General features: G+C 45.6%; 2 protein-coding genes across 10 annotated transcripts; one reads left to right on the top strand and one right to left on the bottom strand.

The window, feature by feature from the left end:
• The first annotated feature begins 64 nt into the window (after positions 1–64).
• rusc1 (RUN and SH3 domain containing 1) lies at positions 65–11172 on the top strand. The gene is given in 11 exon segments (XM_054621716.1): positions 65–488; positions 491–1195; positions 5181–5264; positions 5410–5486; positions 5980–6154; positions 6493–6598; positions 6763–6809; positions 6882–7378; positions 7465–7700; positions 7906–8073; positions 8467–11172. Coding segments are annotated over 11 exon segments (2685 nt in total). The 3' UTR covers positions 8633–11172.
• Positions 11173–11698: 526 nt separating this feature from the next.
• Positions 11699–27052, bottom strand: LOC129109105 (histone-lysine N-methyltransferase ASH1L-like). Of its 9 annotated transcripts, none has more exons than XM_054621063.1 (14): positions 26639–27052; positions 22984–23867; positions 17973–22041; positions 16092–16416; positions 15735–15908; positions 15547–15641; positions 15390–15463; positions 15209–15254; positions 15063–15103; positions 14890–14960; positions 14631–14800; positions 14005–14096; positions 13748–13890; positions 11699–13662 (listed from the first exon to the last, which is right to left on the bottom strand). In XM_054621063.1, the coding sequence occupies exons 2-13, from the start codon at positions 23377–23379 to the stop codon at positions 13762–13764; spliced, it is 5682 nt and encodes a 1893-aa protein (XP_054477038.1). In that variant the 5' UTR covers positions 23380–23867; positions 26639–27052; the 3' UTR covers positions 11699–13662; positions 13748–13761. The 9 variants fall into 9 exon arrangements, 8 of the variants coding, with proteins under 8 accessions (XP_054477038.1, XP_054477037.1, XP_054477033.1 ...); XM_054621062.1 differs by having other exon boundaries at positions 15547–15653; XM_054621058.1 differs by having other exon boundaries at positions 15547–15908.
• Positions 27053–27145: the final 93 nt, after the last annotated feature.

Consider the following 27145-nt stretch of genomic DNA (forward strand, 5'->3'; position numbering starts at 1 on the left):
TCCACCTGCCCTGCCTCCTCCCCCCTCCTTCCATGCACTGGATGTAGAGATTCGGAAGCTGTTGATGCTTGCTGGATTGACCCAAGCTGAGCTCCTCAAACTCAGCCCAGAACTTGGTGATTGTGTTGGAGGGTTGGAGGATGAGGTTGATAGAGCTCACGTTATCTCGTCCAGGTCCGGGGAGCTACATGAGTTCAGACTAAAAGATCAGAATGAGGAGAAGGAGTGTGACATGGCCAGAGACAGTTGGAGAAGCAGATGCAAGATGGATGGAGATCGTAGAGCAGATATAGCCAAAGATGGCAAAACGACCGAGGAGAGCACACAAAGAACCACCTCGTTCACTGAGATGGCAAGGAGAAAGAAAAGGAGCAGCGGTCTGACCTCCGACCCTTACTACAGCACTGGTTTTAGCAATACACAGGAAACCAAAGCAAAGAATATGAGCTTTGAGTCTTTCCGATATCCTGCCGAGGTACTGGATTCTCCTCCCCCCCTCCTCCTCCTCGCCCCTTACCCCCAATCCCCCCATCTGTGCCACACCACAAAGTCAGCACTCTCCAGGCTAACTCTGCACAGCCTGAGCGATTTGATTGGCTCATAGCATTCACGCCTGACGGTGAAGCCAAATCACAGCATCCATTCCTGGCAGTGAGAAAGTCCCTTGTGGAAAATCAGAAGAAGCTCAGTTCTTCAGGGTCAACTCCAGGGTTAGGGCCAAACGTCACAACTTTTAAAGAGCTGCGTTACCGCAACAAGGGCACCTTCCTCCCAACAAAGGTGATCACTGATCCAGACCCTGACCCAACAGTTATTACTCCAGATGCAGATATACTGTACAACCTGAGGTGGAGAAGAGAGATGGCAGGTGGAGATGGCAACCAATGGGAGTACACCTCTCAGGCCCAGGCCTTCTTCATGCAGCCGCCACCAGCTCTCACCTCAATGGCCGCTTTGAAGGAAATGCTTCAGAGAGCTGACGAGGAGGGTAGACAACCAGAGCTGTGCCCGATACAGAAGATTGGCTCCTCAGTCAGCGACAGCAGCCTGTGGACCATGGGCAGAGAATGGGAGGGTGAACAAGTTAAGAGGGAGGAAAAGGAGGGAAAAGAAGAAGAGGAGGAAGAGGAGGAGGCGGCGGTGGAGGTGAGAGGACGAGCCGATGGAGGAAGGACTTTTGACACAAGAACTACAGGTGAGTGGGAATTGGCATGATGATGCAAATGATAATAAAGGAGCCAGATTAATTGAATAACTTAAAGGGAAGGGCTCTGTTCGTGCATGCAGTTTAATGTGTGCATGGGAGGGAAGAAAGAAAGAAACACAAAACCAAGGGTTGACTAATTTATGGAAATGATAAATGGAACGAGATGGAGGACGAGCATGAGTCACAGAAAGGCATGATACGTGATATGATGGATAAATGATGACAAGGGATAAACAGAGGGGGGTTGCAGATGGGGAAAGAGAACAAGACGGTGGAAGCTGCAGAGGGAAGACGAGCAACAGAGATATGAAGGGATAAAGACGGTGGAAGGGGTGAAGGTAATATGAGGAGAAAGAGGAGGTTGGAAACTTTCCAGCCAGTTTTTCCTGCACTGGTTATCAAATTGTGATGTCATCGCTGCCTTATTCAATTATTCATCCACTCTTTAGACCAACGGGGAGGGGGATAATGGAGTGCCCACTGAGCTCACAACCTTTCTCCTCCACCCCTACCATCAACTTCTCTTTTCTTTCTATCTGTATGTCCAAACATTCTTTTTTCTTCTTCTTTCTCTGCCTCTTTACCTCCCTCTTTATTAGTTTTAAATCACATCTACTTGGGATGTTTATATGCTTTTCTCTTTCTGTCTTACCTGTCCTCTCTGCTTCCTCCGCTTTTGCTCCCTAGAGTGGCATGAGATCAAGTTACTTCTCTCTTTCAGTGCTGCAGTGGGCTACACAAACACTAAGGATAAGATTGTCAGTAGGGTGTATATATTTGATTAAAATTGCTCATATTCTCCGCCAATCAGCTGCTAAAATTAGTTCTCTGATTGTATAATTACTCGGGCATTATTTAACCTTTGCTTTCTGAATATAAAAGTCGCTGAATAACTAATGACTTATATGCTGCAGGAGTTTCCCTCAGAAACCACTGCAACAAGCCAGAAATAGGTGTGTACACCTTTAAGAGACCAAGGGGTGGATCTGAGTATACGGGCCAATTGCTGAGAGCTAGTGTCAGACAAATAGGAAGTATCATGTGTTTGTTACAGTTCAGAGACAGCTCTAGTCTAACCAAGGTATGGTTGCTTTCTAGCTCATTTTGTAGCCCATAGCCTAGCGTTCTGTCACAGGTGATTGAGTAATGAAAACTGTTGTAGCCACAATCTCTGACTCTCCACAGAGACAGACATGTTGATTGAGCAGCAACGGACAGAAGTCTGCTATCTGTTGACTGACTCAGCATTACAGTGTATGCTGTACTGCTGGAGAGGGGAGGGGTGGTGGTGGTGGTGGTGGTGTTAAAGGAGCCAAAGAGAGGTAGAAACAAGCGGCAGAGAAGAGGAAAAGAGAAGGTGATCCAGAGGTGATGATGGCACTGCAGTAAATTACAAAACACTTGGATACTTAATATTCAAAATTCGTATGAAAGAAAAAGTGAAACCAGATGCTGTATAGAAAACCCCCATTGAAATATGATGAATACTTGAAATTGATGGTGGCAGTGTAATTGATGGTGTCAGTGGGGAACAAGTAGCTGATTGATAGTATTTCTACTGTGACAAGTTGTGTCAAACCCTCTTAAATGAACGACTGTGGTTATTGCCCTTCATTAATCAACTCCATTGAATCTCATACACTGTCAATGTGTAACTGTCAATCAACTGTTTGACTTGTTTAAATATTGCATTACTGCATGATGTTACATGATGACGATTACTGCTGGAATACACTCATGAATGTGCATTTTTCTCTCGACAGACACTAACATGTTCTGCATCTCTCTCTCCTTCCCATTTCTCTGCCACATTTTTTTTTTTGTTGCTTTAATCTTCCTTGTTTTCCTCACATATCCATCCCATTCTGTTGTTTTCATTGTTTGTCCATGGCTCCGCTTTTTGCTTCCCTCATATGGCTTTGCTTCTGCGCTTGCCCTCTCCATCCTGACTCCTGCACCTTCAATTTTTTGGCCTTTTTACCCTTTCTGATAAGCAGTTTCCTCCCCACCACTATCCCTCGCCCAGTCTTCCCAACCCTATTTCCTCCACACTGCCCTCCCTACCTATCGTCCAGGCTTCTGTAACTCCCAGCCCTTTGCAGATCCCAGACCCCACATCCATGCAGGCAGGGAATCCACAGACAAACACTGTAACACACAGTGGGCCCCTGCTGCCGGCTCAGCTTGTATCCAAAGAAATGATTCCAGCACTGATATAAACTCTGGCTGTAACTATGAATCTCTGGATGATTTTGGTGCAGACTCTCCTTTTGATTATGGGAAAATCCTTAACATACACAGCGACCTTGCATCTGACTCTATCTTTAATTTTGACTCCCTTTACCGCAGTGACTCAGGCACACACACTAAGTCAGACACACCTGTAAATGGCACCACAGAGGCTCCAGGTTGTACGACCCCGTATAAGAACATAGATGTCATGATGACGTACTCAAACAGTATCAGTGCTATGGACTCGCAGTATTCAGGAAAGCGCACAAACTCACACACAGATCACAACAGCAACAAGGCCAGGACATCTAAAGAGCTTCCTCCTCTTCCTACATATTACTTGTACCACCCGAAAAACTGCCCTCTGCACAGGGGTGCCCCTCCTCGCCTCTCCCCTATCGGCGCCCTCTCTCCTCCCCACCGGTCCGGTGTGCCCCCTCCAGGCACAGCAGGCTACTGCCTCAGCTCCCCGCTTTTCCCCCGCTCTCGCACCTTGCCCGCCCTCGCTGCTCCCCTCTACTATCCAAACCTCTACCCTCCTATACTGCCAAGAGCACCACCCCTACCCCCAAAACTCTACCAGGCTCCTCCGCAGTCACGCGTGGCGAGTAAGATTTCTCTCTCTCTCTCTCTTCTCTCTCTCTCTCTCTCCGTCTTATACACTCTCTCTGTCATCTTGCTTGCATGCATGTCTGTCTGTCTGTCTGACTGTCGGTCTGTCTGTCTGTCCTTTTTACTGTCTATTTGTGTCTTTGTTCTCAGACCTGGATATAGTGGCTCTTTCACTTTTGTCATTTTTTTTTGACCCAGGGGATTTGCAGATTTGAAAGAACTACGTAACTGTAGCTGTTTTATGTATTAGAAGGTAGCTCCCCGCAGGTCATCTGATAGATCTCATCTACTGTCCTTTCAAATCTGCAAAAGGCCTTCAGAGGGGTGACAGCTGTTCCTGTCAAAGGGGACCTAGAGTTGCTCACATCGCTCTCTCTCTGTCCTCGTCTCCCTCTGCCTGTCTGTCTTTGTGTCGGTCTCGTCTAGTCTGTCTCCATGTTGTTTTTGTTTTTTTGCACGATATGTTGAAATGGACACAAGCATTTCATGCCAGGCACAAGTAGCTTGTTTATCATGTTGTAATGTAATTTCTTATTTAAATTTAAGTTAACCTTTATTATCTTTGTGTGCATTTAGGGCAGATTCAGAGTAAATAGGTCCACTGCATCCTGTTCATTATATGAATGTATTTATATAACTTGTTTATATAAATCATTTTATATGAACTGTACACAACATCTGCCCTTTGAACGTGTGTGTAATTGGCTCTGACCTGACTGATGTGGTTGCTTATACAACTGTGTTATCCCTAGCTCCTGTTTATGCTTATGTTAAGTATGTATGAGTGTGTTTGAGTGTGAGTCAAGATTAATGCATGGGATCCTGTTTAACCTCGATGCATCCAGAAAGTTGTCTTCACGGATCCAGATGTTGAAAGCTCACCACAGCAAACCAATATTTACAGGATGTCCTCACACACTGTTTGTTGTCAGTTGCACCATATGCTTCTATCTGCCTACTCCAGTGCTCCTCATTGCTTAATTGCTTCTACTAATAACCCTAATATTTTAGTTATGGTATTTATTTATTTCTATACTTATGTCTATGGTGACTCACTTTGCTACTCTTGAATTTGTATCTTTTTTATACGAATTATACTAAGTAATTGCTCTTTTGCTGTCGCTGTCAGCTGTTCGCAGTGTCTCATTCGCTGGCTCCGTACAGAGGACAGAGACATCCTGGATGGGAGAAGATGTGAAGCATCCAATGAGAGGTCTGGGCCTGTCCTCTCTGTGCCTGCAGGAGAAAAAAGGTGTGCGTCTCACGTGTGTGTGTGTTCACCTGTCAGTCTGTGAATCTCTTCCTCTGATGTCTAAAGCTCCTACAGTTTAACCAAAGAACATTTTTCTTCCCTCCAGCTCTGGTCAGTGCGGTCAGCGTGGCAGTGGAAGCCATCTTGGCCCAGTTCAGCTCTTCTCGGACTGTAGTTCAGAAGGTCAGCCACTGCTAAATTAACGTCATGAATGGGATTTTAAATAACAGAATTAAGTTTTGCTTTTTTGTTTCATTATTGAGAAGTGTTTTGTTTCACATCACACTTGATACCATAACAAAATGTCATATTGTTTTACATGTATTGTTTATCTTTGAAAATGCTTTCCATTCCTACTTGTTCTAAATCTATATGTGTTGTTCCGTCTCTCCTCAGTCTCTCTCAGTTAACAAGGTACTAGAATATCTTTAGATAACCCAATCTAGTAGTCTTGTGTTTTTCTTTTTAAACTGACTCCAACCACCCAAATCATGTCTACTCCCATCATATCGACCCCTCATCTCCCCCCCGTTTCTCCCCAACCTCCATTTATGTGTCTCATTTTCCTTTCCTTCCTCTTTCTTGAGTCATCCTTGCTGTTCCATCCCCTTTGTCTCTCCCTATCACTGCACATCTTCCTTCTCTCCCTTCCTCTTCTCTCCTCTCCCCTCCCTAGGCCTTATCAGGAGACAGCACTATAAATCCATCTCTGGGCCGTCTGATGCTGCAGTTTCTCTGCCCTGCCCTGCACAGCTTGCTGACTGATGGCTTGAAACCTCACCAGAGTGACCTGATTGCAGGCAGGAGGCCAAATTCAGCCTGGGGTCTGGTCCAGGCCTCAACCCGACCAGGTAGCACTCCAAGAATTGTTGGAAAATTAGCAGACATAGATATTAAGGATTTGATATTGGTTGTGTTTTTTTTTTTTTCCCTGGTTGATAATGATAAGCTCTGGACTTTCTCTGCCTCTCATTTTCTCACACATCAGTCAATACTTGTAGATTATATAGTCTAAAATGCTGAAATAAGCGAACAACAGGATGCAGATATCGATTGGTTTATGAGTGCCAAGTTTCACTGCAATATTTTCGCAGACCTCTGAAAGTTCCTTTGTTGATCTCTCTCTCCCTCTCCCTCTCCCTTTCCTTAATATATATTTTCTTCTCTTCCTCTCAACCCTCGTTTTAAGGTCCTAAAACTCAAGTGTTGTTCAACCTTCAAGTCCGTGTCGGAGAGCTGCCTCAGCTCAGACAGAGCAAACACAGGTTCAACGCATTCCTCCTTGGTCTACTGAAGTGAGTCATAGCTCTTCATCCTTTCTGGTTCCCCACTTGTACCATGAAAAGGGCTCAAATCAGTCATTTAAATATCGAAGTTTGTTTTTCTCACTATATTTAAATATCCCCGCACATGTTCTCTTTGGATCCTCAGTTTTCCTCTTTTCTTTTATTTATTCTAGCACCAAGCTTCTTGATTTCTGGCTGTCTCACCTTCAGTCTTGCAGCGGTAAGTTTCCATCACTTCACTCTTGTTCTTGTGGGCATTCATGTGCTTGACAGGGATTTCTCTTTCTCTCAGATGTGCTAGAGACATATTACCGCCCCTCCTCCTTTATGCGTCTGTCGCTGACTGCATGCCAGCCTCTGATGGAGGAGCTGCTCCTCGTGTTGCAGCCTCTCAGCCTGCTGACCTTCAACCTCGACCTGCTCTTCCAGCACCACCATTTGGAGCCAGACAGCCACAGTCCAGAGATCCCCAGTCCACCGTGTCAGGATGCTGGATCCCAGCGGTCAACAGAGGGGTCCAAATCCAAAATCACAAGCGGCAGATATATTGAAAGCATCTCAGAAGTAGACTTTGGAAGCTCAGAATATCGGGCAGCCAAAGAAAAATTGTCACCATTGAGTATTCCAAAGACTGGAGAACAAGGGGAGTCAACACATAGCAGTGATGCGCCCAGAAAAGTTTCGGTCACTCAGACAAGTCCACAGCTGCTGTGGGTGCAGGAGAAGAATATTGGAGACTTACCTCTTCATGATGTTGAGGAAGACAGCCTCGCTCAGCAGGCAGAACAGGTACTCACCTTTGTGTGGCTGTTCAGTGTTTGCAGTCAAATACGTTGTCTGTGATCCTGCAGAGCTGATATTTCTGTTAATCCTAGGTGATTCAGCAGGGATGGGGGGCTGTGATGCGCTGGGGAGGCAGACTGAGCCAGAACCTGTCTGAGCTGAACCTGAAAAAGGAAGAGGTGAAGACGGATCTGTCGGACCTCCAGGCCCAAACAGAAAGTGACTTTGTTGAAGTCAGCGCTGGTGCTCAGGTTCCCTGGGGTCTGGGGCGGCTCTTTGGAGCCTCAAAAACCCTCAACAGCCCACCGGGTCACACACCACCAACCAGGTTAGCCAAGGAATTTCGCACATAACTAATTTGTTTTTCTTAAGCTAGAGAGAACAATAATTAATTTGTGATTTCAACCACTGTAGTTACATTAAGAAACTCTAAAGTCACTGTTGTACTTGAATGGTAACTTAATGTGATTCCCCTCTGCCCTTCTGTCCCACACTCTTTCTCTGTTCCTCTCATCCTTTTTGTGACTCTGCAGGCGTCCTTCTCAGTGGCTTGCTCCTAGTGTCACTGCATTGACACGAATAGTGAGCAGCAACTCCACTCCAATAATAAGGAGGGGCCCGGAGCCCGAGGGAGAAAGTGAGCCAGAGTCAGAGAAGGAGGTCGACACGCTGGAGATGAAAGACAAACCCAGACCGCTCAGGTACAACAGACATAAAGTGACATTGATGGTGGTGGATTGTGGAGTAATGCCGTTTGTTGGCTGATAATAATGGTAGTTGATTTTTGAATGTTTCAAGCTGATCTTACACATTGCACCTTTAAATATAAGCTTATGCAACCACCTTGACTTCGTTTGGGAGTCTAGTTGTTGCATGTTTTTTCCCTTTTTAAAATGACTTCTTCCCCCCTCCAAGAGCACCAGTGGGTGTAGTAGACACCAGAAATGCTCCAGTTGTCTTTTTTTCGTCTTTGAAAGACTATAATTGGTGACTCACCATCAATCCTGCATTATGACTCATCCAAGATATGGTTACATCATATGTTGTCTGTGTTGACCATTATAGCTGAGAAGATCTCTGCTGTCTGTCCTCAGGTCCATACGAACGCTGTGTGACCACTCTGGAACAGGTTCGGAGCTTAGCTTCTGCAAAGGGGAGGAACTGGTGGTGTTGGGAGGAGTCGATCAGGACTGGATTCGCTGTCGTCAGGGAGACAAAGAGGGACTGGTACCTATTGGCTACACCTCCCTCATCATGTGACTTCGGGTACCATTCATAACTGCTGCACTTAATCAATAAAAAATAAAAAATGAATATATATAAATATATATATATTTTAGGTGGGTGTTGAGAGGTTATGGCGAGGCTTAACTACTCTGAAAGGGATATTTCACGCTTGCTCGGCTTGAGTTTGAGTTGAGTGCATAACACCATCTGTTCTGCTTTACTTGCATCAGGAGCAGTCTGCAGCCCTCTCCTTTTATGAACATATGGGAGTTTTTTTCCCATCACAATCCATCCAGTTTGGTAGCATTAAACTAATGGATGTTAGCAGCAGGAATGCAGCAGATGCTGTGAAATAATGACTCGAGTCAGACTTAAATCATTTCATACTGAAAGACCTTTGATCTTGGAGTGAAGTATCCCTTTAAATGTTCTTTTCTCAGTGTCTGCCTTCATTGTCAGCCACTGATCTGAAAATGATCGCAGGGCAACTTCTGCCCAATCAACAAATTGCAGATGTGAGTGCTTTCAGATCAGAGGCTGCCTGTCATGAGGAGGCGCCAGTTGACAGCCTGGTTGTAGCCACATTGATGTATCTTGCCGTCAGCTGGGGAGAGTCCGGCTCGCAGGTTGTCGAGTGGAGAAAAGGATATGAGAGTACTGGGCCGTAGCTCCTGTTGCATACTGCGTAGTGATGTAGTGAATTGTAGCTGTGTAGATCGGTGTTCTATTGACCTTTCACCCCTATTGACCTCTCACCTTTATCGCCTGGTTCATGTGTGTTTGACATGTTTCTGCTACTATATTTGACTGTATAAATATACATAAAAAAAATATATAAAGGTATATAAATGGAGATTGATATTACCAAGATAGATAGAAAGATAGATGAACAAGAGAAAGCAGATGGTAAAACACAATCAGCAGCTTAATACTGTGGCCACATTGAGGAAGAGGATGATTAAAAATGAATGGATTCATTCTAAGTCTTTACATCTGCGACTTCACACACACATTAAGTGGTTGTCATACATGCAAAAAAAAAGTGTTTGGTTTAAGTATGAAATCCAGTATCTTCCCTCCTGTTTGCTTCATGTATTGTTATTGTCTTGACAACATATTCATACAATTATTAGATTTAGCCTCATACCTTTAACACTGTATGCATTGTAATGCGCCATGAATGCTTTGAATGAATGCCAGAAAATATCTATCCATCCATCCCACACAGTTATAGAAGATGATATCAGACAACAGAAATCTTTAGCTTATCTCTCAACTCGTCCAAATCCTTAAGAGGCCAACATGTGTCGGAGTAAACACCTCATAAAACTTTGCTCAGCTCTTGTTCAACACTATCTGACCTTAGACTTAATGCAGTGAAAAAATCCCTGATATATGTTTTCATAAATGCTACTGTAAAGTCTGTAGGTTTGGTGGCTGGTCTTCACCTCGTACCTCAGCTGTTGTATTTATCTTAACCCTTCCCGCCATGTTTGCTCATCATAATCATTGATATTAATGATAGTGGTAGTAGAAGTGGTAGTATTGGAAGTGATATGTTGATTCTAACCACATTGCTTTATGTCATAAATATATATTAGTTATTCTCTAGATTCTGTATTGATGACTATGCATATGGTTAAATGTACAACTAACAGTCTTTTTGTTTGTTTTTTACCTCAAGGTTTTGATTTGATGTTGACAAATGAAGCCTAAAACAATAGCTTAGATAGTTAAACTTAATTATATAAGAGCCAAATTTGAACTTGTCAGGAAAAGCTGACACTAAAGGACCTCGATTTAATATAGCAGGAAAGTTTCATTGCTATTGATCAATCAGGGAAAGCTCAGTTCTTAAAAGTTTCGTCGTGTTATTGTGTCACGATAATGCCATGTAGCATGACATTATCGTCACTATGGCAACTGTCCAGTAGCATTTCGTTGAACCAGTGCTCATAACTTATGATCACAATAAAATGCCATTAAATGGATAATACCTTGGTGTTTACAAGAAATAATGTCTCCCAAAAAAAAAAGAAATATCAGTTGACAGATTCAATTGTGTTTATATTTTTCAGTTTGTTTATTTGTGAGATTCTGGTCTAAATGCATTTGTTCGAAAGCTGTTTTATTGGATGTATTATTTATTGATCTTTAGGTTTCTGAAAGGAAAAGCTCTATCTGACCCATCTAGTGTCTCTCTATCTATCTGGGTTCTTTGTGTGTGTGTGCGTGTGTGTGTGTGTGTGTGAGAGAGAGAGAGTGCAAAAGCAGCGTATTTGGCAGTGAAAGCATAGATAAATGTGAGCACATTGGCGTGTCTGCACATCCTGCACTTTCACTGTGTGTGTGTGCGTGTGCGTGTGCGTGTGTGCGTGTGCGTCTGTGTGCGTGTAACAATGATATGTGTACCTCCCGCTCTCCTCCCCCTCTTTCTCTCTCTGGTGTCATGTAGCCTGTAGACATCCCTGTGTCCTACTATTGCATATAGTTCAGTGCCCCTCTAGTGTCAGTCACTGTCAACTTCCTGCATGTGCTTGTTTGTAAATACACCAAATAAAATGATCAGTATAAACCAAACCTGGACGGCTGTTTGAGTCATATTTTAGCCCTTAAATTCATGTTAAAAGCCCTTTTAATCAGAGCTTATATGTGAAACCATCATGTAAAAAATGTAGGAGACACATCACTTAGAAAACAAATATATTTCCTGTATTTGCTGCTATCTGAAATGTGACAGGAAACTACCTACATGTGTCAGATTGCAAAGGAAGTTAAGACTGTGTGTAATCCTTTTACGTTCATAGTGGAGATCCCAGAAAAAATCCCAGGATGCCCTCGGATGTTGTGAAGGGCAGAAAGAGGAGAATAAATCTCTGGAGTGAGCTGCAGCCCTCCCCATCTTGTAACCGTGTGCCTTTGATAGCGTCCTCCATTGTGGGTCATTATGGAGGACAACAAAGTGTGAGATATACAATCTAACACCACTAGATAGCACTGTTAGCTCAAGCTTATTTAAATCACTTAGTAACCTCCCGAAACACACACAGCAAGACGAAAGCCTTATATCTGATACATCAAGAGTCTGCAGGGTTTAGTACTAGTAGACATAAAATGCTTTTATTATTATAGTTATAGAGGCAAAAAGTCTTAGCTGACATTCTATGGCATTGAGTTATAACTGTTTTTGATGTTTTTGTTTTTCAGATGCATATTATCAGAGGCAACAGGCAAAGGTTACATGTCATGCAAACTAGATAAATAACTCTTTATGTGTACCTTTGCTATAAAGTTAATCATCCACTGGCAATAATGTAGTGCTCTTAGTTAAAAAAAGGAAAGAGGAAAAATATACATACAGTATGTAAACAGTCAAAGAAATTGCACTTTTTTGGCTTGTTATTAGAAGCCACACTACTGAAAGAGAGCAGAAATGTAACACTGGAAAGACTAATTCACTGTCACTGATTGTCTGACCAATAATCCAAAAATGAAAAATGTACACTCAGCTAACAAAAAAGACAAGTTATATAGTTCTACAAAAAATCGTATACAATCATAGTCAATTTTAGAGACAAATGACTGATATATTGGTCAGCTTTATACTCTTTCAAAAACATGTTAGTAAAACGAAATATTTGATTAATAAGTTTTATGTATAATCCCAATAATATTGTCATGTATAATACTCATTTTACACGCTACTGCAGATAGAAGGAAAACAGGTCTCTCTCTATGTACATTCACATGAAGCTAAACGTTTATGGTTACTTCCACTAAGTGGATTAGCCCGATGCTCCTAACATAAGAACAATCTACTATGTAGCTGTACAGAAAAATGACCTCCAATCCTCGCATATTCACAACAAAAAAAACAAAAACATAACAAAGGAAGTCCTTATATAGTCCTTATCAGAGGAGATATTGCTTTTAAAGACTGCATGAGTTAGCTTAGGTACGTACACAAGACCACATGGCACTTCTACAGAGCATTTGGGGCAAATCAATTCTAGTTTTGTCTCCTTTCTTCCCCCTAAGACATTCTGATTGTCAATGCTCTGGAGCAAAAACATTCTCAAAGGCAGTCTGAAGTAAACAAAACACTTTTTACCCCTCTCTCTCTCTCCCTTCCCCAGGAAGCAATACTGAAAATATTCAACAATAAACATTCCTATCATGAATATATTTTGCCCATCTCTTAAGCAGACAGTGCTCAAGCTGTCTTTTTTTTCCAAAAATAAGTTCTTTCTTAAAACCTCATTAGAAATTCTCTTGCAGCGATGCCAAAATTCCTATCACAAAGCCCACCCCCTCCCCAGCCTATTCACTGTTACATTGCAGACACTGTCTTGGTAAAGTGAAGAAAAAAAAACCCTACCACTGTCTCAACAGCTTTCAACTGGTTCATTTCTCCAAGTGTCATTCCCCAAAGGTGCAATGTGACTTTGAAAGCTTAATGAGTAAAGAGGGTTCAATATTGACCTACTTAAGGCCCAGGCTACATGTTTGTATCCCCGGGCAGCTCCTGAGCTACTCGTCTCTTGGAAACTTCCGAGCTGAAATGTTGAGTACCATATATGTCCACTTTCAGTCTCCGACAAATGTCTGTCTTTGCTTAAGGTGCCTAAGTAAGAGCAATCAAAGTGTATGTGTGTGTGTTTATAGTGTGTTCACTCAGCATACATACATACAGTCTTTAGTGTGCTTGATCATCCAGCACTAGTGCAAATTCATTTCAGCTGGTCTGTTTCTTTTTATTTATTTCATCCAGGACAGTTTGTCTCAGTTTCTCTCATCCCTTTGCCGCTTGGACAAAAGATGTGTTGCCATGGTTTCATCCTTGGTGTGATGCCCTTCAAAGCGCTAGGTTCACCGCACTCATCTGTCAGTGTGTGAGATGAGTCTTTCTTGCATTTTTTTCAGCTGCTATAATTCTCCATCTCGCTTCTTGGTTTTCTCGCTTGTTCTCTGTGGCACTACTACTGTTAGTAGCAGTGTTGTGACATCAGTTCCTGTCCATCTGTCCGGTGGTGGGCCTGGTCCCTTTCTCAGAGTGGTCCCACCTACGTAAAGGCAAGAAAATATAAACAAGACAATTCATATGCATCTCAGAGTCCCTCCTGTTTCTGTATCTGATGCCCTACTTACCTCTCATTGTTAGCTTATGAATGCTGAAGGGTCAAAAGTAAATCATTCAGCCGTTTCCTCCTCTGTTCTCTGCTGCAGACTTCTTCTTCCCCTCGTTTTTCGTCCTCTCCCTCCTCCTCTTGTCTGTTCTGGGTTTTGGTGGGCTGTGGTGAACAAGTATGCACAACTAATTGCAAAAGCAGATTTTTATCCATGTGGAAATATGCATTCTTGAAAGAAAATACTTTTTTTAAGTACGTGGGTGGTGTTACACTCACACAGGGGCTGGCAGTGAGCGAGCTGGAGGTGTCCTGACTCTGATGGTGGGGGTCACTGCTGATAACCGTCACCTCCACCCCCACTTGCTGATCTGAGGGTCAGAGTTCAAACAGTATTTGTTAGTGAAGGCCTTGTAGGAGGGAATGACAACAACGCATAATTTATTTTACAGATATATCTGTAATTATGCGAGTGTCCTTATAACCCCTTGATTCCTATCTGCAATCAGTGAGGGAGTCTTTGATGGAAACGTTGTGGTTTCACTGCTAATGGGGAAAGTTGATGTCTGCTGGGTTCTTGGACACCAGCGCTGGATGACAGAAATGGGGAAACATTTCTGCAAGCTGAAATTCTGTGGTTGGAAAACCACTTAGTTTGTGCTGCTGAGTATGATATGGAGAGACAGGCCAAATATGAGGACGACGGGCTGTAAGCAGAGCACACACACACACACACACACACACACACACACACACACACATGCACACATTAAGTTAAAGACAGAACACAGGACACCAGAAGAAATCTATATGGATGTTGAAATGAAAATGTTCAACCACATACACAAATGCATACACAAACACCTACAGAAACGAAAACTAACACACACACTTGCTTCATGGACCTGACTTGATGTGGCTGTCGTCCCCATTGGCTTCATCACAGGACAGACGTTGTGAGTCCTGCTCCTCTCCCTCTGCGTCTCGCTCCCTCTCTATCCTCAGTCTGATCTGTCTGTCTCTCACGAGTTCCCAGTTCCTCACAAGGAACACGTGGTGTTTCACCACAAAGCTCCTGGCCCGGCACACAAGGAGAAACATTATCTCACTGACCAATAATCCAGTAATAGTTTATCTATGTGAATCGCAGAGTTCTTTCCGTACCTCTCAGTGCTGGTCAGAGGCTCCATGTCGAGGTGCGGAAACCAGCTAGTAATGTCGCTGCAGCTCTCCTCCTGTGAAATAAAAAGAAAATGGAGGGACGCTTGTAAGTTTGAACACTTATTAAAGCTGCTTTTCTCACTGGAGTGAAACAACCTGAAGCATCATGAACTCACAGCTGTCCGATGAGATGATACAATCCTCTCCTTCAGCCGGCCTGAGTGAAACGGAGAGAGAGATGCAGAGTAAGACGCAGTATGAGAGCATTGATTTGATCCATCTACTAAACCTAAATATAACACATTGTATACTGGCAACTCACAGTAACGCCGCTTCCTCTTCAGGGGGACAGCAGGCTGCTTTTGAAGCTGTGACAACACAACATCAGAAGTACAAGCACATTAATGACACTCCACAGATCCCCTTTTTACACTCTTATCTCCAATGACGCTTAAGGTTGCCAGTCTGACTTCCTGATTTTGTGTTATGGGGCTCAACTGTACCTCATTGTTCTGCCACAGCCACATAACATCATAGGGTAACTGGAAATGGATCCTCTTCAGCCTAAGGTACTTCCCTGGAGGACAGATAGGCAATATGGATAAACAATCGCAGCTACAACAAACCTCAGCGTTTTTAAAAATGTTATTAAATACTAACCAACATGTATGGGAGCAGGTAAAAGGCTATATTCATGCTCCCCCGGTGAGTAATCCATACTCTCTCTGCACAACTGCCGGGCTTGGGAGGGTGGGCTAGGAAAGAGACTTAAAAAAACATTAAAACATAAACAAAAAAAATGGATATAAAATGTTGTAGTAGTTTGTTTATGAATTCTCTCAACCCACTCTGTAGTTTTGTAATCATCAGAGTAAAGACCCGCCCTCAGAAACGTCTTCCTGGGAGGCCCATCTGCTGTCTCCTCTCTTTGGATGGTTACTGGTTCAGATGGAGCCTGGTCGACATCGGATGGGCTAAAACATTCAGGGGGGGTGTCACACTCGGGTTTATCCTCAGCGACACTAAAAGGAAAGCATGAAGAGAGAGAGATAGAATGATAGAGAGGAAAAAGAGAAAGAGAGAAAAGGCACTGGTTTAGCACACAGTGCTGAAAACAGTGGGTTAATATAGCAGTAGTGAGTGGTTGTATTGAATTTTCAAGTCAACCAACTCAGGTACTTTATAATACAGTTGTGGGTGTTTACCTCTGATGACAAGGAGAGTCACCATGTTTTCTTTTCCGTCCCCTTTTCTTCCTCGCCTGCTGCTCCAACTCTGTCACCTGCTGCACTGTGTCGATTCCTCTATCTCTCTCGGGCCCTCCCACTTCTCTCCCATCTCTGTTGTGTCCTGGCAAGAGGTCGGGTGATGACAAAGAGGGAGCTGCAGATAAGTGCACGGGGGAGGATACAGTGGAGGGCAGCGGATGCTTCCTGGGCCGCCCTGGCCTTCTTTTTTCCCCCTCTGCCACACTGTCTGGCGTTGGCACGGTTTTCTGCTGCCCCCGGCTTCTTGAAGCACCTTGTAAACCTGCAGTCATTTAAAATGGAGAGAGGGAGGGAGGGGTTGAGGCACGGGAGGAGGGGTGTAAGTGGCAGAGAGGAAATGAGACAGATGTGGATTGGTGATTGAGCCAGCAGGAGGTGTGATGTGAGGCCAGTCTAGGCTGAGTCATGCGGATGGGACACAGATTATGTGAGTCACAACATTTCCTCTGACCAGTTCACTTCTGGGAAATGCATTAAGAGGTGATTTATGTTCGCACATTCACAGCAAAAAACCACAAGAAGTGCAGAATGCAAACTTTATGGTACGACCATGCACACGTATGCACTCTTTGACACAAATTGTTTTTGCATGATCGGTTACTGTGGAACACAATCTGAAAAGGCTGAGCAGACAAAGACTGAGAGAAAAAATGTGTATGAGTGTGCCCTTGCTGGCGTGCTCAACTTAAAAACGCATGTGTGTTTAGTTAAATGATGAATTGATGACAAAGGTATTACACATTTTTCAAAAACAACATTTTCCCCTCACAAGTTATTTTCGCCCCCACTCTGACCTCCATGCAGTTCTTTCATCAATCACTCCTGAGGTCTTCTATATCTTTTGTTCCATTTTCCACAGGCCCTCACAAGTCTGACCACTCTTTCCTTTTTCCAAGTCAGTTGGCCGGCAGTGAGGGGTAGGCCATGCTTTAAATAGCCAATCTGGTGGTTAACTAATGACTGTGTTCACTGGGTAGCCCCGGGCTGCCACAGTGTGTGGTTCGCTGCAGGCAGGGAAGATTTCAAAGATTTTCTGGAAGATTCCCATCAAGATGCTGCCCTCCTGCTATAACGCTTTTTAAAAATTCCAACAGAGTGGTTGCTGAATGGTTAAGTGTGTGTGTGTGTGTGTGTGTGTGTGTGTGTGTGTGTGTGTGTGTGTGTGTGTGTGTGTGTGTGTGTGTGTGTGTGTGTGTGTGTGTGTGTGTGTGTGTGTGTGTGTTTGTGTGTGTTTGTGCGTGCGTTTGTGTGAGCTAGGCACATATCCTGCACAGCAGCGGGAGTCTGAAATTGGCTATAAAAAGACCGGAGTCTGATTTCCTCTCAAACACCCTCCAGGCTTTGATGTGTGGCTCAACAACACCTGAGAAAAAGCAGTGCTGTCACTATATTGGGCAAACTATTGGTGCCAAAATCTCATCTCCAGATTGTACAAATAAAAAAAATCTGTGATAACCGTGGTACTGTAAAGAGCTTCTTGGCATACGACCCATTCACGCAGCTAACTGTCATGATTTGGGTGCTGTTGGTGTATAAAAATGATAAGCACAGGTGATGTTAGATTTTCATATTATCTGTTAGTAATCTATAAATGCATGTTTTTTGCCGATGAAATTATAACACACAATCCATAGAGCATGTTAACAATGGAGATTTTTGAAGCATTTATCAGCACCGAGAGCAAGAGACATACTAACATTGCAGTATTTGCACCAACTTTAGCACTAATGCTAACATGACCTCACAGCCATCACACAGAAGCACAGGCATTTCTATTCAGTCACAGATTTATTGATCGAACCAATCATGCATCCTTACCTGCTTCTCTCCTCTCAGTCCATGCTGGCTCATCTTTCCTCCATGACCTGTCCCCACTTCCTGGATTCCTACCGGCCAATCCGCCCCTCAGACCCCTCCCCCCTGTTGCCATGGCAGCTGATGTGAACAGGTTGGTGTGTGTTGGGGACGGTGACGTCCTGTACAGGTGTGACTCGTCCTCACCGTCTTCGTCCTCTCCATCCGATGCGATCCGTCTGCCTGCATGTTGCTCTCCAGTGAAGCCTCTCCAGCTGGGAGTATTTCCAAATCCTGTCCCTCCCAGGCCCCCAAACTTGGTCCAGCGCTGGCCCAGACCACCCCAGCTTCCTCCAAATGAAGACAGGTGAGAGGAACCCAGCCCCAGTGAGGTGAGAGATGTGTGTTTGAACCTCTCTGCTGAGGATGATGATGTAGAAGCAGCAGCGGACCCCATTCCTCTTGCCCCTTTCCGTCCTCCTTCACTTTGCCCCAAAATAAACCCTGTCCTTGGCTTTGAAGTAGCCAACCCCTCTCTCTCCATTCCATCTTCCTCCTCCTCCTCCTCGTGTAACTCCTCCTCGTCATCCATGTCTCGCTCGCAGTGCCGGTGCCGGTGTTTATGTTTGTGTTTGTGTTCGCTCCTACCACAGCCACAGGAGAGGCTGGATGTGAACCCTGAGCTGAGGTGTGGGCCTCCTCCACTGCCTCCTATATCACCCTCAACTTCTCCGCCTAAAGCTCCCTCCCGCAGCAACCTGCTCCTCCGCCTGTGGAATCTGGCGGGGTTGAGGAGGAAGTGGGCATGATGGGACTGATGGGGGGCGTACTGGTGTGGCGAGGGAAGCTGGTAGGAGCTGGGGAGGTGGTGGTAAAGTGTCGTGGCTGGGGGATAGCTGCTGTAAAAGCCCATATTTTCAATGGTCTCCTGAAATTTTGATGAGCAACCACATTGCCTGCTGTCCGGCTTCCTGCTGCAATGCACAGGCTGGCAAGGGTAGAAAGGCTGGGGGGAGAAGGAGGGATTAGCAGGGTAAGATGAAGGGTGAGGAGAGTAGAAGCCATTCAGATTGATCCTGAAGATGTTGGAGCGGAGAGAGTTGGAGGAGGAGTGATGACGTCTTCCCCCAGCAGCATTCCTACTCCCATCAAAGCCCTGTCCAGGTCCTGACCTCGCCCAACTTCGCCGTCCAATGTGGACCTCGCTGAACTGACCGATCAGATCTTCTAGCTCGGCCAGAAACTCTGGATCCTGCATGTGCAGCTGCTGGTGCTTCTTCTTATGTTTATTTTTCTGTCTCTTCAGTGAATTGTGTCCAAGGCATGGGTAATAGTCCAAATGAGTGCACTTGTTGTGTCCTGGGCAGGGGCACGGGCACAGGCAATTACAGGAAGAGGAACAGTCGTAATCCCTTCGCCTGTGCCGGTGTCTGTCTCTGTGCCGCTCCACAGTAGTTGAGTTGGTGATGGGGTTTGTGTGTCTTGGCGTTAGAGAGAGGGGTGAGGAGACAGGAGAGGGATGGTCCACAAGAGAGGAGTGGTGCCTTTGACCCCCCAGAATAACTCCTGACCCCTGACCGAACCTGAACATGCCTCTAACTCCCCTCAACTCCGCTCGCTCAGAAACACTGTTGTTATCCGTTCCAATCCCACTGTCGCTAGGCAGCGTGTCCTCGCTGTGCGACTCACTTCTGGGGGAGGGGGTGGCCTCCTTCAGGTGGCCAGGAGAGCCTGGTGTGTGATGCAAGGGAGGGGTGGGACAGGAGAGCTTACATGAAGACTGGTGGAAGGGGAAGTGATGCCTTCCCTGACACGGACAACTCCTCTTCACAAAGGGAGAGAGGGATGAGGAGGAGGGAGGACGGGGGGAGGTACAGGAGGATGATGGGGAAGGGAGGGAGAAAGGGTGAGGAAAAAGTAGGGAAGATGTTGGTTCTGTGAGGCTGCCTTCACTATAAGGGCTCTGGGCCCCACTGGAGTGGGTGAGAGATGGAGAAGGAAATGGGTGAGAGGAATGAGGCTGGTTAGATGAGAAGAGGGATGTTTCAGAGGGATTGGTGAACAGGGACGACTGTGTAGCGTTCTGGGAGTTGGCGTTAGCTGTTTGGGCTTTAGGCTTGCGTCCTCGTCTCTTGCCCATGTAGATGGTCCCTCTCTTGCTCACATTGATCTGAGGGCCCAACTTGCTCCCAAAGGAGGAGGACAGGGCTGAGAGTGTGTGTACTGTTGTCGCCTCTATTGATTTACACATTCTCATGGAGGTCTCGCCATCTGCTGCCTGTTCTCCCCTTCCCTCCTTTCCCACATACCCAGACAACATTACCTTGTGAAGTCTCCTCTTCTTCCTTTTCTTCATCTCATTAATCAGCTTCCTGATCTTTAGCTGCCTGTTCCCCTTTTCAGGAGGGTGAAAATCTTTACTCCTGTCAGTGCGATTCAGTTCATCTTGACTGTGGTCCTCGGGGAGGGGTCGCTTGGGAGGACGGCCACGCTTCCTGGGGCTGGATTTAGACTGAGTGGCGCACTGCAGTTTTGGACTTGGCTCCAGCACAGGGGCTTTTTGAACTATGTCACACCCCTTAAGAGGCACCTCAGTTGGGATGGCATTTGTTGAATGTCTAATGGGAGGTTCATCTGAGATAAAGCTGAAGGATTTTGGGCGTCCCCTTTTTCGGGCTGGGGTTATGGTGCATCTTGAAGCAGGGGGACTAGGGTCTGATGTGGGATGACTCTGCTTTGGGGATGAAGGTTTGGTTGCAGAAAGGAGAGGGGAGGAGCTGCCATTAAAGGAGCTAGAGGGAGCTGTGTGTGACTCATCAGTCTGATGAATAATGGCCTTGGCAGGAAGGGGCGTCTTGGGGTTCTGGGGAAAACAAGGATTATGTTGGGAATCTGAAAGGGCTTCCTGATTTTCCGCCCTCTGAGCCCTGTGCACCAGCTTGGTCCAGCTGGGCCGCCTGGCTTTACGTTTTTTAAGCGGACGGCTGTCCTGCTCTTGGTTGGGAAAAGGGGGAGAAACAGGGGCACGGGCAGAGGGAGTGGGCAGAGAGGGAGGAGCGGAAGAAGAGGGGTGGCTTGGAGGCACAGTTGAATGTCTTGAGACATCTTGTTCTTTTGATTTACTGGTGTCACCTGTTGCTGTTGCTGGCTCAGCTTGTTTAACTGGCTTGCAACTGTCGTCCATCTTGTCCAGCTCATCTGATCTGCCTGGAGTCACGACTTTACAGGTTTTATCTAGTTTACCAGGATCAACTGTTTCACCAAATGTATTATCCTCTGGTCTTTGTCTGTCTGGGCTAAGCTTATCCCTATTTTTCTCTGCCTTTCCTCTGTCAGTCTTTAACTCATCCCTACACATATCATCAGTTCTATGTCCTTCTTCCTTTTCTTTGCCATACCTTGATTTCCCATCCTTCCCTTTCTCCTTTTTCTTCTTCTTGCCTTCCTCCTTTCTGCTCTGACTCTTTGCTCTTCCAGCTTCCAATCTATCTCTCTTTGATTTTTTGTCTTTACGTTTTTCTTTCTTTGCCTTCCTCTCTTTGTCCCTCTTTTTCTCTAGTGGGGCCGGTAGAGAGAGATCCTGATCTTGGGGTTGGGCCGAGGAGAGAGCCACAGTGGGGGAGGACTGTGGTTTAGGGGTGACTGAAGAAGAGGAAGGAGAGTCTGGTCTACTCTTACTGCACAGGCTAGGTTCTTTATGGGAGGTGGTGAAGGCTGGAAGTCTTGTCGAGGACTCCATGGAGGACACAGGGGAGGAACTGCTGTGTTTTGCAACTTTGCTTTTCCGTGAGGTGGAAGTGCCGTGGATGTCGACAGAGCCTTTCCCATTAGATAGTCCCTTCTGTTTTGCTGTCTGAACCAAACCATTATGTTTCTTGGAGGTCTTCCCTTCATTCCTGGTTTCCGATACTGATGGGGCTTGGATGCATGCGGTGGAAGGAGTAGTTGTAGCTGTCTGGTCTGTTGTAGGCGAGCAGGGTTTGTGTCCTGCAGAGACAGGCTTGCCGTTGACACTGGGAAGCTTCTCTTTCTTCACTCTCTCAGACGAGCCATTTGAATTCACCTCTGTCCTATCGGCCAGTTTGATAGGAACCTGGGGAGTGCAAACACGAAATATCTGTCAGACAACAATGGCTGTGACATCCACTAGTTTGCTGTTGACAACAGCGAAGGACAATGGTGAAGAGACAACAACTGAAATGCTTTTGTTTTTGCCCGCCCATTACAAGTGAGAGTGAGGACAAAATGACTCAATCAGGCAGAGAAAAGAGGGCATACTGAAGAGAAGGAGACAGTGAGGTGATGGAAACAGGAATTGGGCTGACACAGAAAGGAGAAATACAAAGGCAGAGAAACAGAGAGGAAGGGAGTGGGACAGGGACAGAGGGGGGAGAGAGATAAATGAGAGCAGGTAGAGAAAAGAGGGGATGTAAAAATAGAAGAGAGGGACAGATATAGAGAGCCGAGCAGAAACAGAAAGAGAGAGAGAGAAAGCTGTGCTATTGGTAGCTATAAATTGCCACTAATACAGATGAGAAGGCTTGACATTTCGTACTTGTCCTGTAATTTTTAGTATGCTGCAGCTTGAGTGGCGTTTGTGCAGCTCAAGCAATAAGCTTCCCCTTGGGTGATTGTCATAGGGACTGATGGACCAATGTCTGTAATAGCTCCAAGTGGTTGCCGTGCTGTTGTCCTATTTATAGGTCTGTTTATTTAAATGGGCTGCTTAGGTTTCAATACTGAAACAATAGCTCATTTGACCTTATTGCAGATAAGCACAAAGCTGCAAGATTTTGCACCATGTAGCATGTCTGGTGTTTATTTGCAATAAAACTACACAGAGCTACAACACATGTGTGCAAACCTTCAGTCACTGTAACAAATGTTTTCCATTTGATGTGTGTGTGTGTGTGTGTGTGTGTGTGTGTGTGTGTGTGTGTGTGTGTGTGTGTGTGTGTGTGTGTGTGTGTGTGTGTGTGTGTGTGTGTGTGTGTGTGTGTGTGTGTGTGTGTGTGTACTCTTGTCCTTAACTTACCTGTTTGGTAGACTTGGTCCCTTGACTGGTTATGGCAGGGACTGACGCTGTCGTGGAAGCTGTTGATGATAACGACAGTGGCTGCGATGATGAAGAAGATGATGATGATGATGATGATGATGATGATAATGACGATGATGCAAGCGGTGGTGAAGCAGCAGATGGAGTTTGTTTGGATGTGGTTTGGAGAGAATCCAAGCCTGAGCGTTGATCTCCGGTTGCCTCGTCTGGAGTGGAGCTGGTTTTTTTCTGCGGTCCTCCTTCTCCATCCCCCTCAGCAGTACCCCCTGGCTTGTCTCTGATAGGTCCTGACGGTGGGCTTGCAGACATAGCTCTCCAAGATCTTGGGGGGTTTCTTGGTGCGTTTGGCCTGGAGTCCAATCCGGAGACGTACATTCCCCTCGGGGCAGCTGGTCTCTCTGCCAGAGATCTGAAGCTGTTGCTGCCCTGCGCTTCCACAGCGCCCCTCGATGAGCAACTCCAGCACTGCCCCCTTGTCTCCTTCTCTCTTTTTAACTGCTCCTCTTTTCTCCTCCTCCTTTTCCCCTACATCTCCTGTCTCCCCCTCACCCCTCTTCTTTTTATCTGCCACTTCAGAATCTTCAGATGCAGAGGTGGGGTCCAGAGTGGAGTTTGTGGTTGTAGGGGTTCCCCCCTTCACTCTCTGGTCCATCAGAGAAGTCAGGGGGGAGGGGCAGGATGCTGTATGGTTCCCAGTATAACGCTTTAAAATTACCCCAGTGAGGTTGTTGGGACAAAGAGCAAAACGCAGAATGTAGGTGTAGGTCAGGAGATTTCAAAAAGAATATCCTGTAATAGTCCAAGTAAAGTTGCTCTCTGTCATCCAGCGAAGGAAGGTCTCTCTCTTGTCCTTTAGGCTTGAACTGAGATGGAGTAAGTTTGAGGCAGATAAAGAGGGAGAGAAAGACAGACAGACACAGACAGAAAGATAGAGAGGCCAGTGATTAGTCATTTCAGTGAGCTCAGATGCTGAGTAGCAGCAGTACAGGAATTGAGGGGAAAGTCCCGTTCCTGCAGGCAGCTGTAGAGAGGTGCTAAAGTCTGTGTCCACAGAGATGATCTCATCATACAGAACCTATAAATCTCATCACCCTGGGGGCCAATCAGCGCCACCGATTCCCAGAATGTCGGCACTAACTGGAAGAAAGACCGACTCACATTCCTTAAAAAAACGGCCTCAGCAGGTTTTCTCTAACAATCTGTAAATAACGGCAGCTCTGAAAGACAGCAAACACTCCCTGAACCGCCACACTTTACCTTATGTTCTGATTCTCACTCTGCCTCCTCTCCCCAAATCAATATATCAATCAATCAGCTCCTGACTATTTCAAACCCCTGATCAGTCTCCTCCCCTCTTCTCCCCACTGTCTTTGCGCCTTCTGTTCTTAGCTACTCCCACAAGCACTTCTCCTCCCACCCCTTCCCTCTAGTGTACTTTCTTTTCTCTCCGAAACTCCCCTTTTCATGTTTGGCAGAATGCTTTTGCATGCATTCTCTATTAGTCCCATCTCTCTCTCTCTCTCTTTCTCTCTCTCTCTGTAGACCACACAGTAAAATGGTCAACTCATACACTGTATCCATGTTAATCAGAAACATATTTCCTCCTCCACTTCGTTCTTTTCCTCCTCTCCAAACTAAACCCCTCCATTCACGGTCCAACCATTCCCCTCCTCCCCTTTTCAGTAGTGGTAACACAAATCCGTAGGAAAGGGTAAAACTTATTTTTGGAGTGCAAATTCCTCCTCCTCCCATTACTTCCTCTAAGTCAAGTAAGCTTTTCATTGACCCCATTGTAAATTGACTTTTAATGTGACATTACAGCAAGTAACACACCCTAAAATAACATTCTCCCCGCCAGAAAAAAACTTTCACTCTCGCTCGCGCACTGTTCAGCCTAGTTTTTAACATATCGAAGAGAAGCACCATCCTCTGTCATGCTTCCTTCATTATACTTTATCATTAAAGGAGAAGCTCATCCATTTTCTATTAAAACACACCCTTCAAAGCATTCTAACAGCTCTCTCCTGAGAGCCTCTTATGAAATAGCTCATTTGTCTCACAACGCACTGAACTGCCCCCTTAAACTTACAAGAGCATCTTAGATAATGTTTTCATTTACGAGCTCAGCGGGCTATCTCTCCTGACTCTCGGTCCCTCCACACCCAAACCCTTTTCCTTGAATCATACGGAGCTCAAATCAACATCTGTTCCAGTAACTGCTGTTATATAACAGTTTTGGAAAGCATTTCCACGGCCAAACCTCCTAACAATCAAATAAAATGAGCACAGAGATGGACATTGGTCCTCTGCTGCTTTCATCATGACCTCTAGGCCAGAGGCCTGACCCCATGGAGAAGAGGATAAAGGCACGAGGAGAAGCTTGATATGGGTGGCAATCCTGTTTTGCTAAGTGACTAGAAGTGAATAAGAGTGGCAGGTTTTCAAACTTAAAAGGGCAAGCCCATTCAACATCAGTCAAAGTATATACTAATAGCTTTTTATACTCTCCAGAGCTATATCTCTCAAACATAACTCAAAATTATTCCAACATTAGACCAGAAGCTATTTCCAGTGACAGGATGATGGGTGGACTTGACACCGCAGTCAGTGTGGGTTCCTCGGCAGCGCTGAGGCGTCGATTAAATCATGATAATGGCCCGCCCCACAACATTTCCAGCCATCATCACCATCCCATGACGGTGTTATCATCAATAACTACAACACCATTATCCTCTGCCTGACAACAGCAGGGAGCACAGCAGCCCTGCTGGAAATCAGGGCTGCTGTGATGGCATCTCCAAAATACTGAACCGTGAAGCCTCACTCCACTCAACACACACATGGAAGTTTCTCACGTGAGTCGTCGTCGTCGTCCCCCCCCCCTCCCCATCCTCACACACACACACACACACACACACACACACACACACACACACACACACACACACACACACACACTTTCTCCTACTTAGTGTATTAAAAGTGTGTTGGTCGTACATTGTGTACCCAGGTCGCAGCTGCGTAGGTTGACTGATGTTGCTACTGTAGGTACAGTATGGGCAGTGGGGGTGTTACCGCACTGGAGCAACCTCTCCCCGGTTTGCTGAGGACGTCAACAGGGGCTTCCTTCTCCATAATGACTTTGCGCACGTCTGAAAAACACTATCCGCCCGATGCTGTCGCACTTACAAATGATACACACATGCACGTGTTGTTGTTGTCGTCACTCCCATGTCCATAATCCAAATATGAAACAGTATTATTACGCGTCCAAAAAACAAACCCAAATTTAAAGTCAACATGGAAGTGGGTTTGCTACGCAGCGTCCAAATGTGCTTGCGATAGTGTTTGTGATGTGGCTTTTAGTCCCCGAGCCACCTTTTTCCCCTTCTCTTCTATCTGTCCTCTGGCCAGCCCTTCTGCTGGTGTCAGCAACATTGAAATAAGAAATATCACGGTGCGCGGAGAACAGGAGGAGAAACACACTCAGCAACAAGGGATAAAATTAGCGCAACGCGGATGCACAATCTTTCCAGTAACCTACGGTGCTGTTTGCTCGGTGCTGATGACAGGCCTGCAGACATTAATACGGACTGCCATGAAAATCCGTAATAAGGCTACGTAGGCTACTTACCCGAGAGCGCGTCCCGGAGCCAACTGCGTTTAGGCATGAGGTTAAGGTGTTGCTGTCCTGCTTTCCCCTTCACACCAACAGCAATCCGGAGCTGCTTTTTTTTTTTGGTGCATTAGATGTTGCTTTGATTACATAACTGAGGCCAGTGGAGGTTAAAACACCTCCTAAAAACCGAGTTTCAGGCTCACCGGAGCGCGGAGCCCACTGTGCAACAACATTGGCGCGGGTGTTTTCATAATCATACAGTCGACGGATCCTCGTCGGCGCGTCTCCGCAGCTAGGTGGCGGACTGGTTACACTGGATCTTATTCTTTTTTTCTTTTTCTCTTCTCCCAGTGAAAGTTACATCGCTCCCCGCCAGTAATACTAATAATAATGGCTCAGATTGTGCTCACACGAGATTGAAGGGCTGCAGCAGTGTGTGTGTGTGTGTGTGTGTGTGTGTGTGTGTGTGTGTGCGGAGGTTACACAGGCTGTGACAGCGCGGAGGGGTTGGTGGATGTGCGG

The sequence above is a fragment of the Anoplopoma fimbria genome, chromosome 20 (assembly GCF_027596085.1).
Source record: "Anoplopoma fimbria isolate UVic2021 breed Golden Eagle Sablefish chromosome 20, Afim_UVic_2022, whole genome shotgun sequence".
NCBI classification, from domain to species: domain Eukaryota; kingdom Metazoa; phylum Chordata; class Actinopteri; order Perciformes; family Anoplopomatidae; genus Anoplopoma; species Anoplopoma fimbria.

Excerpts from the sequence above, each read along its gene's own strand:
- LOC129109105 (XM_054621058.1), bottom strand. The coding sequence starts at position 23,379 with ATGTACGTCTCCGGATTGGACTCCAGGCCAAACGCACCAAGAAACCCC. Across the intron at positions 14,801-14,889 it reads CCTCTGACCAGCACTGAGAG|GAGCTTTGTGGTGAAACACC; the intron begins GTACGGAAAGAA and ends GTGCCGGGCCAG. Across the intron at positions 14,097-14,630 it reads CGACAGCCACATCAAGTCAG|ATCAGCAAGTGGGGGTGGAG; the intron begins GTCCATGAAGCA and ends TCTGACCCTCAG.